This window comes from Cupressus sempervirens, chromosome 4 (genome assembly GCF_028749045.1).
Source record: "Cupressus sempervirens isolate cs-2001-9-10 chromosome 4, ASM2874904v1, whole genome shotgun sequence".
Classification (NCBI taxonomy): Eukaryota; Viridiplantae; Streptophyta; class Pinopsida; order Cupressales; family Cupressaceae; genus Cupressus; species Cupressus sempervirens.
In genome coordinates this window covers 53431552-53448298 of record NC_143121.1, presented here as the reverse complement: position 1 = coordinate 53448298, position 16747 = coordinate 53431552, and the positions used below count along the sequence as shown (strand labels likewise).

At 37.5% G+C, this 16747-nt stretch overlaps 1 protein-coding gene across 1 annotated transcript in view; it reads right to left on the bottom strand.

Annotated features, from left to right (window-relative positions):
* FLU (Tetratricopeptide repeat (TPR)-like superfamily protein) overlaps positions 1-14348 on the bottom strand; it is a 112920-nt gene extending 98572 nt beyond the window's left edge. Inside the window, exon 1 of the mRNA XM_089824357.1 lies at positions 14057-14348. Coding sequence (XP_089680483.1) covers positions 14057-14296 — 240 coding nt within the window. The 5' untranslated portion in view covers positions 14297-14348. The remainder of the gene's footprint in view (positions 1-14056) is intronic.
* Between the last annotated feature and the right edge of the window lie 2399 nt (positions 14349-16747).

Here is a 16747-nt window from a genome sequence, read left to right as displayed (position 1 = left end):
AACAAAACTCATTTGCCTTCTATGAAGAAGAAGAAGCCAGATCTATGAAGGAAATGCTTGAATGCTTGATGGATAATCAATGCCTTCCATGAATGTGAGTTTGAACTTTTTGGATGCACAATAGCTTGATCTAAATGATTTCTTGAAAAGATGAATCATTAATGTAATTGATGGACGTCAAAATGAGAGGAAGAAGCATCCTATCATACACATTTTGAGGGTCAGAATTAACAAGCTGACCACAAACCTAGAAATCTTTTTGATTCCCCGGAATGGGCTTGGGCCCTTAAAGTGAGAACAAACTCCTAGGGAGTAGGCTGACTTTCGACCGATTTCCAAGGAATAGGCCAACCTTGGCCTATTACTAACAAGACTTTGCATAATCCTGAAAGATGAATCACGAGGGATCCAATGGTCTGAGATTTAAATCTGTAATTGATTTCAATGAATGGTTTGAATTTCGAGATTAAATAAGTCCTGGGAGGGAAATGAATTTTGTGATTGGAGAAAAAAATGGGAAATCGTGCACAGAAATTTGAGCAAGATTAAAGAAGAAGGGAGGACCTTGATTTAAATTCAATATGCAATTAGGTGCAATGCGAGGTCCTAACATAAGGAACACACTAAAATGGGCTAAAAATGGTCCAAAAATGAGCACAAAGTAGTTGCTTACTTTTTAAGATGATACAACAACAAATAAGATCAGATCCAAGTTACAGCTGTCATACTCAGACTTAGGCAAAGAATTAATCAGGCAGAAAGGAAGACACAATTAAGTAAACAGAAGAAGCATTAAATAAGACAGCAGAAAGATGATATATAGAGAAGAACAATCAAGGACATTAGTCTAGAAAAAGAAGAAACATAATAAGGATAAGAGATATGAACCAAGCAGATATAGATGGAATATAAGCAGCAGAAGACATCGATAAAGGTAAAATCTGATTAAGGAATCAGATCAAGAATACTGATTATCATTTCTATTGAGACCAAATATAGATGGAAGGTGGAAGAAACAATGAAGCATAGGTATTAAGGAAGGACTAAGGGCAGGAATGGGAAAGAAATAAGGAAGTGAATCAATTTTGGAGAGAATTTTATTACTCCCAAAGGGCAATGAAGGAGGGAAGTGACTCAAGACTTATGAAAGGTGGTAAACTTATCACCAATGAAGCATAAAAGAGGCCATTTCAATCATTCAAGAATCACTTATAGATCTTCACTCATTAACTGATTGATACAAACCCCTCATTCATCCATAAATAATTAATCCCTCAAGAAATCAAGCAAAAATCAAATAGCAAGATCAAGCAACTAATCATCAAATCCACATCAATCATCAACATCTTGGGATCAAGAAAACATACAATTCAGCAATCAAGCATCACGTTATCAAATTCAGATTTACTCAATTACCATGCACCAATATATCAAACAAGCTAACATTATATTTAAGTACCACATGTATAGTATATAGTATATACACCCCCCCCATCCCCCGTCATCGTCCCCCTGTCATCCCCAAATTAAGACCCCTTTATTCCCCCCCCGTCTAGAAACTTGTCCCCCCGTCCTCTAGGGAGGTGTAACTATGGCTTTAGCTGATCTTTCAGACTGTCAATGAATTTCTCAGATTCCCTCAGTTCCAATTCAAGAATGTGAGCATTTGATTTGTCAAGATAATCAAGATTTCTCAACAGCTGAGTCTGAATACTGCTAGATGCTGCCATCAACTTTCTCCTTAAGTTGTTAGGCTTTTCCTAAGGAACAACGCTCTGATGCTAGTTTTTATGAATCAGTGCTGCATTATTTTATAAGTTCTTCTTTAAACCAAACCCCAATTTAAAGTTGAATGTAAAAGCAATTTAAAAAAGAGATCCAACACAAGAACAACATAACACCATGACTTGTTATCAAGGAAAATCAGTTAAGAGAAAAAAACCGGGAGGAGATGATACCCACAAATATCTCACTATTGCAATAATAAGGTGCCCTGTTAAAGGATGTTTGGTGAAAGGCTTAAGTACAAAAAGAGGGAAATGCACTTGCATTCAAGCATATGGCCTAGAGCTCACTTCTCAATTACATCAAGGCATAAAGCCAATTACACAATCAAAATGGACTTACAGTCCTATACCAAATTGACTAGTAGCATTACAAATGCTTGTATAGTACCAATGAAGCTCTGGTATAAAATATTATCTCTAAACACTAGATGTGAATCTGCTCGCAATGTTTGCTAACCATTCTTTACATATGCACATCTATATCCATCACATCCTAAAACTCAATCTTAAATATCATGTCATAACTCAAAATATAACTTTGTTGGCTTCCATAATGAAACATGCACAATCCATAAATCTCCCATCACCAAATTACCAAAACATAGCGTGCTAACCAAAGTAGATTTTTTCTGATGTCAGCTCCATCAAATGTATCATTAACCAAAGAATTAATACTAATTATTCATGCATACCAATGGATTTCTTGTATAGTACCAATGAAGCTCTGGTATAAAATATTATCTCTAAACACTAGATTTGAATCTGCTCGCAATGTTTGCCAACCATTCTTTACATATGCACACATCTATATCCATCACATCCTAAAACTCGATCTTAAATATCATGTCATAACTCAAAATATAACTTTGTTGGCTTCCATAATGAAACGTGCACAATCCATAAATCTCCCATAACCAAATTACCAAAACATAGCGTGCTAACCAAAGTAGACTTTTTCTGATGTCAGCTCCATCAAAATGTATCATTAACCAAAGAATTAATACTAATTATTCATGCATACCAATGGATTAAACCGAATTGCTCTGTCTTTCACAAAAACTACCAACCAGATATTCAATGATGAATATCACATGCATATGCCAACATTGAAGCCCACAATCATTGGATTATACATAATCCTATGTCTACTTGCTATGTCTGTAATCGCATCCTATAACTATACCAAAACCTGTTTAATCAAGCCTTTGATACTGACTGTCCAGAAAACCATATCTGGCACACACATAACTTAATCATCAAAAACATCTGGTAGAATACGTAACCTTCACACATGATCAAGAGTAAGTATAGGTAGTTGTCATCAATGACGACATACTATGCATATCAGTTACTATTGCCAACACTGGCAACAGAATGGCAATGTGCAAAGGCACAGATGGGAAGGGGATGTTTAATGCACAAATAGCTTCATATGTAAAAGAACAAGAAGTTGTTGATAATTTGGTTTAAAGATTTAAAAAAAAGTTTTCATCAACCTCCATCAGAAAAGAAAACAATGCACTTGAACCAATTGCATCCTCCAAACATCCATTCTTGCAATTACCTATATTGAGAAAGGAAGAGGAAAAAATAGAAACTACTACTTGCAAAAGAGGTCTATTGGACACCGCATTTAAAATGGAGGCAAGAGAGCTTGTTGATCAAGCTGTTGCACGTTGCATCTATGCCAATGGTCTTCCTTTCAACTTGGTGAGGTTACCATATTGAAAGGAAATGGTGGCAGACATCAACAAAGCATCGGTTGATTACACAAGTCCTAGGTATGAAAAGGTGTGTACCACTATATTGCAAAAAGAGGAGACTTGTGTAGATAAAGCTATTCCATCAAACAAAAATTCTTGTAAAACTTCAGGTGTTTCTATTGTTTATGATGGATAGAAAGATACACAAAAACAGCTATTGATTAATGTGATTGCAGTCACCCAAAGGGGCAATGTTTTTTGAGGCAGCTGATTGTGAAAGGAAAGTGAAAGATTCACAATTCATTTCCAGAATTATCATTGAGGCCATAAAAACTGTGGGCAGTGAGAATGTGGTCCAAGTGATCACAAACAATGCCAAAAATTGTAGGGATGCAGGTGCTTTGGTTGAGGGCTGGTATGACCTTATTTTTTGGACACCATGCACCTTAAACTATCTAAACTTGGCCATGAAACAAATTGGCACTCAAATAGATTGGGTGAAGCAAATTTTCCAAGAGGAAAATACAAATATTTGTGACATATCATCACATGTCACAATCGATATTCAGATCACTCTCCATATTGGAGTTGTTAAAAGTAAATTGTAATTACTAAATTTTATTTATTTATTTATTTAATAATCTTATGTCATGTTCGATTATCAAATTTTATATAACTTTTCTTAATATTTATTGAAATATTGTTATTAACTTACTTAGGTGGCTGAAACTCGATTTGCATCTCATAATATTTTGTAAGACAACTTGACAAGGTACAAGGGTCATTAAGCCAAATGGTTGTTTCTAGCCGGTGGGGTATATTGAATGAAGGCTTCAAATTCAAAGAGGACGCAAAAGGTCAAAGCATTGATCTTGGATGACAATTAGTGGGCTCATGGTGCAATTTGTATTAGACTTCACGAATCATATCATGACTACGCTTTGCTTTTCTGATTAAGATCGTTCTTGTTTGGGGGATGTCTATGATGGCATGGACACAAAGGTAGACAAGGTAAAACTTTCCATACAAACACATGAGAATGACCCAACACAATGTGAAGCCTTATGCAATCAGCTAGAAACAATTATTCATCATCATTGGTAAAAAATAACTACCCCATTGCACCTCCTTGCATATGCCTTATCTCCAAGGTACTATAGCAAGGAAGTACTTGTTATGCCAGATAGAATAGCACCATATGTATGAAGAAGTTGTTGGTGGGTGCTACAAAACTTTGCAAGACTCTTCCAAGCTGATGACATGCACAAAACAATTAGAGCAGAATTTGGCTTAATTTTTTTGGAAGCAAAACTTAGTCCAAATTGCAATAAAGGACCAAAGCTACATGGTGTAGTGCAAGAGCACCTCATGTTTACCGCATAAGTTAATTAAGAATTGCACACAGATAATGGACACGAACACGAACAGCAGAACTCTTATTATTATTCGCATATGCCAAGATATTACATTAGGTTCTGATCTCCTATGATATGATTACAATGCTTCCTGAAGGGGTTATGAATACTTTCCGACGAACCTTCCCGAAGGTATCCATTGGCCAAATACATCATGTCTGCTACAAACTATTTACCCGTCGGCTACATAACAAGAACTTTCCCGAAGGGACCCGTCGGCTGATACACAATTTCCTTTCCAAAGGGACCCATCGACTGATACACAATTTCCTTTCCGAAAGGACCCGTTGGCTGATACACAATTTCCTTTCCGAAATGACCCATCGGCTGATACACAATTTCTTTTCCGAAGGGACCCATTGGCTGATACACAATTTCCTTTCCGAAGGGACCCATCGGCCGATACACAATTTCTACCGACGACATCATCCCCCCTAAAAAGAAAAGTCGTCTCCTGACGACTATTACAAAATCTCTGAGACAAATCAGCAACCAAAATACATTGACTGACTAACTGGTCTTCAACACTGTCACCTTAGCCAATCTGACATCTGACCCTGATAGCCACCTGTGTCGCTTTCTGCCTTCCAATTCCGAGGACACTGAACCATGTGTCGCTGCACTGCCTCCAACTGGATGATCAGCTCCTCCCGAGCTCTCTACGCATCCACCAAGACAGCCTCACGACCAACACCTACTCTCAGTGCCTCTGATACACAGACACTCCATGCCTGCCGCAGCTCCAAGTCTTCTCAACTGGTCAGACTCCCACGATTGATATCCGCAACGACTGGGGGTCCAAGGGGCAACGCCCCCGGCGGGGTCGAGGGGCAACGCCCCCGCAAGGTCCTGGGGCAGCGCCCCGAGTGCGCCTCTCGCCACCAAGACCAATTTCTGTCATTTTTTGCCGATTCTATACTCTTTCTGGAAATCGCTAATGCTTCCCCTTCCCTTTGGTATCCTCCGTTACTCAATCTGAGCATTCTTGATTTGTCGACTTTTTTTCTTTTTTTTTTTTTAAAGAAAACCTCTTGTCGCCCTTTTGTGCTACCAATGTACAGCTACACCATACATCTTGCCACCGTATCGATTCCTTCCTTATGCAATATCCTATAACGTCCTCCAAAGTCTGAATGCAATAACAGGTAGAAGTCATATGCCATATTTATCATTTATGCAAAACCCGTACACCATATTATACTGAAAATCCGTACAGTGGAGAATTCTTTCAAACAAGTGGAGGGTGAATTGCAACCCTTGAAATGATTTTCAGGATCCATACACGCAAGAGGAGATTGAAAATCGGTACTCTGAAGAAGTTAGAAGGAAAATCAAATAACAAAGCCGTACCACCAGAAGACCACAAATCCGTACAATAGTTTTCCCTCCCTGAATCCGTATGGCAGGAATGATGGGAATCCGTACAGTGCATCATTGTTATAAAATCTGTACATCATACATTAGAACCTGTACTGTTCAAAACTCAAAAATCCGTACATTGTCTTCACTTTAGCTCCTTTCAAAATCCGTACATCGTACTGCATAGAATCCGTACATTGCTCGATCACAAGAAATCCGTACGCTGTCTCCACAATCCGTACGGCAAGTGTGAAAATAGATAAGTAGGAGATGATTTCCACAGCTAGTCAAATTGTGATGTGAATATCAGGATTTAACTGTGTGATTTTTGAGTCAAACTCGATGACCCATGTTTCATGAGTAGTGATTCAACATGAATCCATCTCTCATGAGAATAAATGGAACACTTAGCACTCATTGGATCTAGGTGATGCTCACAGGGGTGAAGCATCGGGACTTCCCGGGAGGTCACCCATCCCAGTACTACTCCAGCCTGAGCGCGCTTAACTACGGAGTTTCCTCCACAGTTAAACCCAAAGCTTGCAACCCCATTTGCAAAACCTTCACCACGCTTAAATAAGGCACAACACTTGGTGAAGGTTTTGCAAATGGGGTTGCAAGCTTTGGGTTTAACTGTGGAGGAAACTCCGTAGTTAAGCGCGCTCAGGCTGGAGTAGTACTGGGATGGGTGACCTCCCGGGAAGTCCCGGTGCTTCACCCCTGTGAGCATCACCTAGATCCAATGAGTGCTAAGTGTTCCATTTATTCTCATGAGAGATGGATTCATGTTGAATCACTACTCATGAAACATGGGTCATCGAGTTTGACTCAAAAATCACACAGTTAAATCCTGATATTCACATCACAATTTGACTAGCTGTGGAAATCATCTCCTACTTATCAATTGATGAGCTTAAGGGGCTTTCTAATGAATGGTTCATAAGGCACAACACTTGGTGAAGGTTTTGCAAATGGGGTTGCAAGCTTTGGGTTTAACTGTGGAGGAAACTCCGTAGTTAAGCGCGCTCAGGCTGGAGTAGTATTGGGATGGGTGACCTCCCGGGAAGTCCCGGTGCTTCACCCCTGTGAGCATCACCTAGATCCAATGAGTGCTAAGTGTTCCATTTATTCTCATGAGAGATGGATTCATGTTGAATCACTACTCATGAAACATGGGTCATCGAGTTTGACTCAAAAATCACACAGTTAAATCCTGATATTCACATCACAAGTGTGAAAATAACCGTACGGGAACTGTCTTTAAAATCCATACGGTAAACTTGCTACTAAAAACCGTACAGTATCTGCAGGTTAAAAAACCGTACATTGCTTTCTTATAAAAATCCATACGGTGAACCAATAAATTTCGTACAATGCATCATCATTTTAAAATCCGTACGGTACATATCAGACTTGATGCTTTTCCGTACACTGCTCAAAACCTCCAAAAAAATTCTGTAACAAGATGCAAAACCTGGTGAAATCCATACGGCACAAAAATCCGTACATTGAATTGGAAAATCCATACACTTCCTCCAAAACCGTACGGTGAATATTTAAGAATCCGTACGGTGCTTTGTTTCCAAAAATCCGTACAGTAGCTTTTTCATCACCTTTTTTTTTTTTTGAAAATCTCACTTCTGGAACAATTATGTACAATATTTACATATATACAGTACTTACAGTCTTCTCTCAGTTATTTGTCCACGGGGGTGCGTTACTTCTTTCATGGCAGACATTCAACTTCGAGCTCTTCACTACATCGAATACTTTCGAATACTTTCCGACAAACCTTCCCGAAGGTATCCATCGGCCAGATACATCATGTCCGCTACAAACTATTTACCCGTCGACTACATAACAAGAACTTTCCCGAAGGGACCCGTCAGCTGATACACAATTTCCTTTCTGAAGGGACCTGTCGGCTAATACACAATTTCCTTTCCGAAGGGACCCATCGGTTGATACACAATTTCTTTTCCGAAGGGACCCATCGGCTGATACACAATTTCCTTTCCGAAGGGACCCATCGGCCGATACACAATTTCTACCGACGACACCTCAACCTTGAATTGAAGGCCCAAACCAACTAGGTTCCTAGCAGGTAGAATAAGTATAATAAGGTCACATGGATCATGTAGAACAATAATGTAATAGGCAAAAGTTGTTACAAGCCAAAGTTGGCATGAATATGTACTTTAGGACCAATTAGAGATTATTGTCCATATTTGGTCAAAAGAGGTCAAAATGTGGGAAAAACCATTTCATCATGTTTTAAGGTCATTATAGTCATCTCTATTAAAATGTGATGTCAAATCAATATTGAGAAATACTGATTATGAAGTCTAATTGCAAAACTCTAGTTGAGGCAGAACATTTATTGATTTCAAAGATCTCCTCTTTGTGATTGGTCAACATATATAGTGTTGTCCAAAGGCGTAAGAAGGAATGGATGTGACAGGAAAATGTCTCTTTGAAGAGACACGAAGGCAAATTTCTAATTAACAAAAAAACCCAATAGTTTGTGGATTAACCATTGTGCCTTTTGCAAATGCACCCGAAAGTTATCGGGCATGATTACATGCTAAACAATTCATTCATATCCTCCAATCTGATTAATGTAGTGGATCATTTCACACAATCCATCTTGATGCACATATGATCGATATAGATCAGGGATGTACAGTCCAATCCAAGAGATAACAATAATCTGATTGCTCAGATTTTCATACTTAGGTTGATCGGTTAATGCAAGGATGATCCTAATGAGTTTTACAGCAAGATAATTTATTGTCTAAGTGTGTGTATGCATGTATACCAGTTCATCATACTGGTGTACATACATGCACACACATATACATACAATTTGCTGGTTTATCCTTATATTCTGACAGATGCTATCATATTTAACAATCTCATGTTGTTTGCAGTCCTAGAATGCTTAGGAAGTCACATATTGTAAAAAATGTCGCAATGTTGTCAATAACAACATTGACAACATTTGTAAAAAGTTGTAACATTTGCAAAATAGGTGATAACAGGCAACTAATTCAAAAATTAGTTGTCGACTGTTGTAGAAACATTGTAAAACCTTTGTAATGGCTAGAGCAAGGGTGGTGAAGAAGATTCTGCAAGTTGGTGAATGAAACAATGAAAAATTGCAGCAAATTATGTGTTTCCTGTACGTGTTTTCTATGTTATTGGATTGCTAGACTGAAATTATTCATCTAGATAGGATATTGTTTTATCTTTCTCTTGCATATACTTGGATAATCTGAAGTTGTAGGATAAGAGAGAAGCAAATAAATCTCCATCGCCTGGATGAAACCCTTGTCAACTAGGGTTTGGAAACAAATAATAGATTTTAGACCCGCATCCACAGTTAAAAAATCTGAAACTTGGAAGGATTGCAGGGTCCATACATGTATATTAAGAGTCTCAAATCATTTTTGTTGCTACTACTTATGGCTAATTTTGTGAGTGAGCCCTAGCAGCCTGGCATCTCTATGTGGCAGGCTTAATTGCACAAACAAAGCAGTGTAGATTGCTTGGATAGTTCAATCAAGGGGTTTGATCATTGTGGAAAGGTTGTTTGGTTTGTAGTTGATCTAGTAGAAGTGTTGGCATGAGTGGATTGAATGGGGGAATGGTCTAAAACGAAGGTCTATCAGCAGACCTGTAAAACAAGCTTAATAAGCCTAATAGGTGGCTTATAAGGGCAACCCTGATCAAATCTTGAAACTTGGGAATTTAGTAGAAAAGCCAAAAGAGTATCCATATCTGGTGTTAGTTTTGGGAAATCCCAAGTTGAACCAAAGTTGTGGGTAAAAATTGAGTTAGGAGGCCTAATTAGGAGGCTTGTAGATCTAATAGCCAAATTGCCAAGATTGGGTATTTGGGAGAGGTTGGATCCCTAAAACCTGTCAAGTTTGTGTTCATTTGACCATAGGAGACTAATCCTAATGATAACTCTGTTGGAGAATAGGTGTAGGTGGTCAAACCCCTTAAATGTTCTTGTTTACATCTTTGAATGCAATTACTCAAAAATGGATGAAAATAAGAACTTGTGGTCTCATGTGTCAAGTGGATTGGAGAGCATTATGACATGCTCATGAAGTGATTTGGAGCGGTAAGTACACTCCTAGGGCTTGTGTTTGACAATTTTGTAGTGAATAGGCTTGTAAGCCTATTGTTAGGTAAAAGACCACTTGCAACGTGCCTCCTCATCATGGCGGTACCTCTGTGGTTAAACATTTAAGCATCTAAAACCTCTGGCATTTAAGATCCTCTTACAAGTAGGTTTTTTTTAAATTTTTGTTTATCAATTGTATTCTACAATTCTCTAAATTGCTTTTAATTTTTATGTTTTACTTTAATTTTGGCAACACTATATAGGTTGCAAGTTCTTCTGTTGTTGAACGGAATAGGAGTACAAACTCCTTTATCCACTCAATGAAACGTAACAAGTTGGGCTCAAAAAAAGTTGAAGACTTGGTTTACATTCATACCAATTTGCGCCTTTCATCACATAAGGAGAATCACTACAACGAAGGGGCGTCCAAGCTTTGGGATGTAGAACCTAAGTGTTTGAATTTGGATGCAACAATTCAAGATCTTACTAAAATCACAAATGATGGTGTTCATAACATCATGACACATGATGCATCTAGCACAAGTGGAACTGTTTTTTGTTCAAATAATTTTGAACTTGTGGCAGTTGGAGAAGTTGGGGATGATGAGGACTTTTCTGTGAATCCATATGATTCTGATTCGGATTGATGAACACTGAATCAGGAACTATATTTTGATTTTGTAATTGTGATGATTTTCTTATTTGCATTGGAATCGTGAACATAGACATATATGATATGGCTTATTGATTATTGAATCAGTTATTAGTTATTTGAATTTCAATTGAATATTTGTGAACTATCAGATATCTTGATCAATGGTGTTGGTGAACACTGAAGTATCATACTGCCAAATGATTTAGTTTTGCATATTTATTGCATTTCTTTGCATACTCATAATATGTGTGTGTGTGTGTGTGTGTACACACACACATCCACATCCACATCCCTGAAAAAAAATGCACGCACCTGCACACGATTCTCGCATCCGCATCCATATCCGCACCCGAATCGGTAACTAAGATTATGACATGAATTTAAGAATTATTCATCTTTACAAATATTTTAAGTGTATGCCACACCACATTAAAGGCAGATCATAGAAAACAACTAGAGAAATCAGAATGTTTGCATGGAAAAGGCACCGAACTGAAGGAAGTAACAACGAAAATAGGGCAGTGAAAGAAAACCAGTGCATCTCATATTGGCAGTAGCCAACAGCCAGATATAGAACCTCAGAGCATATTAGAAAAACAAATTGTGAATTTATAATCGATTAAAGCTACTAATAATTGGTGTTAACCACTCTTCTATACATATTAAAGAAAAATGAATAATTTTATTAGCAGTAAAACTTCTACAACTGGTGGGAATGCAATTCATTTTGTTTATATAATGGACTTCATGGATCAGTACTGTGAATTGCAATGTGATGTTAATAAGGCACACTCCCAAAAGTGTGTCTCATATTCAAATCCCTCCAACAGTTGAGGAAAAGCTCAACTCCTGTGGACATGTAGAGATAATGGAGGTTCAGGTCAAAGGAGTTTATCCTAAGTTTACAAATCTTAAGATTGGTGCAAGCATATTCCAGAACACTAAAATGGCAAACATAAAATTCAACTAATGCATACCTAAAAACAAAGGTTAGGACAGTGTGAATGAAAGAAAGCTTTTGATAACACCCATGAGGCCAGTCTCTGGGACACATGGATAGCCTGCAAAATAAAAAAGCAAGAAGCTCAAAACAAAAGGCTCTCACCAACTAAATCTCTTTCTCCTACTGCAGGTTGGATCTTCTGTTGTGTATCTTGGTTACGAAATCTGCAACCCTTATAATCTTTTCTTCTTCCAACAACTTACTCAAGGTGTTCACTTTTAGTGTATCAATGCAATTCACCCAAATATCCTTGTAGATTGAGCACTCTATGATGTAATGTTATTTTCTCTCCACCACTTTTTGAGTGCAACAACATATTTTTGTCTTCTCACTCTTCATTAATATTGATCAACTTTTGATTTCACAATTAAGTTGGTGCAACCTGATTTTTATCAGTACAATTAGCACTTTTTCTTTTCATTTTATTTACATTCCTATGTAGTTATTTAAAGTTTTGAGTATGATTATGTGTGGGATTAAAATGTTTGATGTTGTACTCTCTTTTCCTCCCAAGATGCCCAATCCACATGCTTTCCTTGAACTTCCCTTAAACATAACTTTTTTATTTCTTAGTTCATGCTTTGGCACTCACTTATTGTAATACCTGACTTATTCGATCATTTACTGTTCTCTTTTGCTGCCACTTTTGGGTGGCGATGCTACTCTATGTTCTCTGATCTTCTTAATTTAGCATAGCAATTGGCACATAGTTGTCGCCTCAATAGGAAAAGCCCCAACCTCTGCCAAGAGAAGCTCATGCGGACTAGATGATTTAATCTTAAGTCCACTTGTGATTAAATGTTTTTGCAGTCATTGTATTTGTCTCCATTTAATTGTTGGTGTTACTCCCCCGTACCTCACAACCATATAGCATAACCTGCACTACTAGAAATCCAAAAAAAAGTTTCCTAATTTTCCAATCCCATAGTTTGGCACTTCTAAATCTATTTTGTGGTGAGTGTAATGCTTTCCACCCTTCCTACAACCTTTTTGCTCTACATGTTTCCCAGCTGAGTTTACTGTGGAAATTAAGATCCAGGTATTTATGTTCAATGACCACTTGCAAAGAGTTGGCTTCCAAGATGTATTCTCTATGAACCTTCTTTCTCTTCAAGGTAAAAATTATGACCTCCATCCCTACCTCATGACAAAATAGTTTTAGGGCTTTCAAGTGTTTCTTCATAGCTTCTGTTATTTTTGCCATTAAAATACGGCCGTCCACATCAAGGAGCAGCTTTATTACATAGCGGTCAAATGGAAATCAACACCACCAAACTTGTCTACCCATTCCTCTCGTCGGTGGATGTACATCTGAATAGAGTAGGGGATAAGAGACAGCCCTGCTTGACTCCAATATCAGTTCCAAAACATTCTGATAAGCCCTGTTTGGTTCTAATTTTGGTCTAGACTTGTTATTTAACCTAGACAACAGCCCTACAATGATCCGGCATTTTGGCCCTAAGGCAATACAAGTAAGGTTGACAACATCGTGGAAATTGGTTTGGACGGTCTCAGACAGCCAAATGAAAACACTCTGTACGCAGTAAAGAAAGGACGTATTTCTACCTTTGATTACGTCAAACTGACAACAGCGTGGCCGTCTCCACAATTACTGATTCCTTGGCAAAAGAATGCAGTTATACCGCTCATTGCGTTCTAAAATCTGATGCCAACCTCCCCTGAATTTTCCCCATGAATCCAATAAACTTCGGCACTCGTGTTTCTGATAATTTAAAATGAGGTCGCTGATTTTTCTTTTCTCAGCAAATAATAGGGAAGCTAATGTGCCACTTTTCTGAACGCTACAATTGTTACAACACGGTTTATTTTAAAGCTGTAGGGATTTAAATATGGGTCATGCCCTATAACCCTTCTTATCTGACTACAGCCCAACGCTAAGCAGTACAGTGGGTGTCCTGATAAAGAATTATGACACATTCTAGAATTATTCATTAAAAATCATTTAAGCTTGTATTTGGAGTGTTTATCCATTAACACATACCTTATCTTTCTCTTCCACTGATTGTTGTCCATTGCATTCAATCGCTGACCAATTATTGTTGAAGCAGCAATTCAACTGCAGCTCAAAGACTTCCGCTTTAAAAGTTAGTAATTGCCGATAAAAGTTGAAGGCTGAGAGAGCGGGAGCGGGCGATGTAAAAGTGGGGCGAACAATAAAATACTGTCGATCTCTGCAAATGGAAAACCGATTGGACAGCTTAAGGGGTTGCAGGATACTCATTTGGAAATGCAAGAATATAGAACAAGCAAATGAACCAAACGTTGAAGGAAATATAGAACTCTGTGTTTTTAGTCCTTTTTAAAGTACTTCTTCAGTTATTTGATCCATTTGATTATGTCATCAATCTTTTTTTCAAATGTTATATTTTAAACGTAGATTTGTTGTAAATAATGTTATTTAAATTTTTTGGTTTTTCCATTGGGATCCAGTCAATCCAATGTTATTTTGGCATGAGTATCTGCAGTGCTTTATCTGTGCTTTATCTGTGCTTTAAATTCTTTTTTTCTTACATCTACTATGGTTTTTGTTTTAAAGCATTATCGAATGGATAAGTATGCCTTTTAAAATCTCACTCGCACGGTCCACCACTAGAGCTAAAATACTTTCCAAGCTATTATTTGGCGGCATAATATAGTTAGAATTTTTAGTCCCGAAACTAATGTTTCAGTTAGCCCCCAAATTCTTACCGGCATTAATTTTTGCATGGAAAAACAAATGTTTTTTATGAAACTTTGTAACGTTCAACTTTTTAAATCAATTATGTCTCTCTAATTCTGATTTTCTGATTGGATGGACAGGAATTTCCTGGGGTTTTTATGAATTTTTGTGGCTAAAAAATCGTAAAATTTGAAGGAATAATAAATGAGTTCCATTTATTATTAGTTAGGCGCTAACATATTTGTCAGCAGCTTCATTTAGTGGATGATTCTAATTTCACTTGTTTCAACTTTTTATTATTATTTTTTTTTTCTATTAGATATAAGAGTTTCAAAAAACAAAAAGGAACCAAATAGTCACCACAAATAACAAGGAGGCCAAACCTCACCACGGAAGAGCCGTATCAGTTGTACATCAAGACAAAAAGAAGAGAAGATAGATCATCTAACTAAGAACATCATAGTGAATATCCATCCAAGTAATCCATCATAAGGGACCCTCTATCCAAACGATACTTGTACGTTCTTGAAACTGCATCAATAAGAACAAATATTCTTTTTTGGTATTCACATTCTTTCTGATTTCTCTGTTCAGCCTAATACAAGCTTGCTCAAAAGCTTGCAAATCATCCAGGGTTCTTCGCCACTGGTATTCATGCTTCAACTCATACTAGAAAAAGGTAGCATGCCCGTCCTAAAGGAACCTTCTCAGCTTATCCCTCTTGATCAACATAGTAGCCTGAACCTGCAAAGAAATTTTAAAATAAGTGAGTTTTCAAAAAAACTCAGTAAGAACCCTCGGCTTACCTTGGTACCTTTCCTCGTTCCTGCACTTCCAGATCTGCCAGAGAGTGCTAGATGACAACATATTCCAAAATAAATTGGTATCTTTAGGAAGACCATTAATATGACCAATGACAATATCAAGAATATTAACATCAATAGGATACGCAATGCCAAACATATTCCATATCTCTTCAGCAAAAATACAATCTAAAAGGATATGTCTACTGATTTTAGGAACTCTAGATAAGTTATAAATATCAGGATTAGAAAAATCTCTCTTAATAGGAAGTTTATTCAACAAAACTAACCATTTGAAGCATCTAATTTTAGGCTCAATAGAATTCTTCCACAAGACATCAAAATAATTTTTCCACACATCAACATCATAACAAGAGTACCAAACAACATTGATATGATCAATAATATCAGTATTGCAATCAAGGATTCTATAAATATTCTTGGCCTTAAGAAAATTAGTGATAACTCTTCTAGGCCAATTACACTTTAGGTACCTGTGAGAGTCAACATGGCATATAGTGGGAAGACCATTAGCAGCTTGCACAACCATATTATAAGTTCTTTTATGAGAGTCTGGGATATCATATTTATTCTTAAGCTCATCCCAAGGAATGATTTGATATTGTTCAAAGAGATCCATGAACTGCCTAATACCCTTCTTAGATCACAGTCTGGCAGAGCACCCTTGGGTAAGGGCCAAAGGTTTACCATTTAGGTGAAGATTCCACCAAATGGATCTTTCACCATGGAGTTGACTATTAAGATGAAAATCCTTGTTAGCGATAAAATTTCTAACATGTTCCCAAGCCTTCCAAATAGACCTGAAAATTACGGAACCTTGGACCATGACAAGAAAGTTACCAATAATGAGATCACAAAAAGGGAGGTTAGTCCAAGACTTGGCTTTCTTAGGAACACCCCTCTCAATGTTATTTCTAACCAGCACTTTCCAAGGACAATCACTCTCCATGGATTGAAAGATCCATTTGGCAGATAGGGCTATACCTTGAATTCTTAAATCCTTAAGCCCAAGTCCCCCAAGGGTGTTGTTAGTGTGGCACCAAGCCCACTTAACAAAATGAATTTTATTTTTACCTTGTCCATCAGACCAGAGAAAGTGTCTGGTGGACTTCTGAATTTCAGCAATCTGATAATTGTTAAAAAACCAAGCAAAAGAGTAGTAAATGGTGTAAGAGGACAACATCTTCTG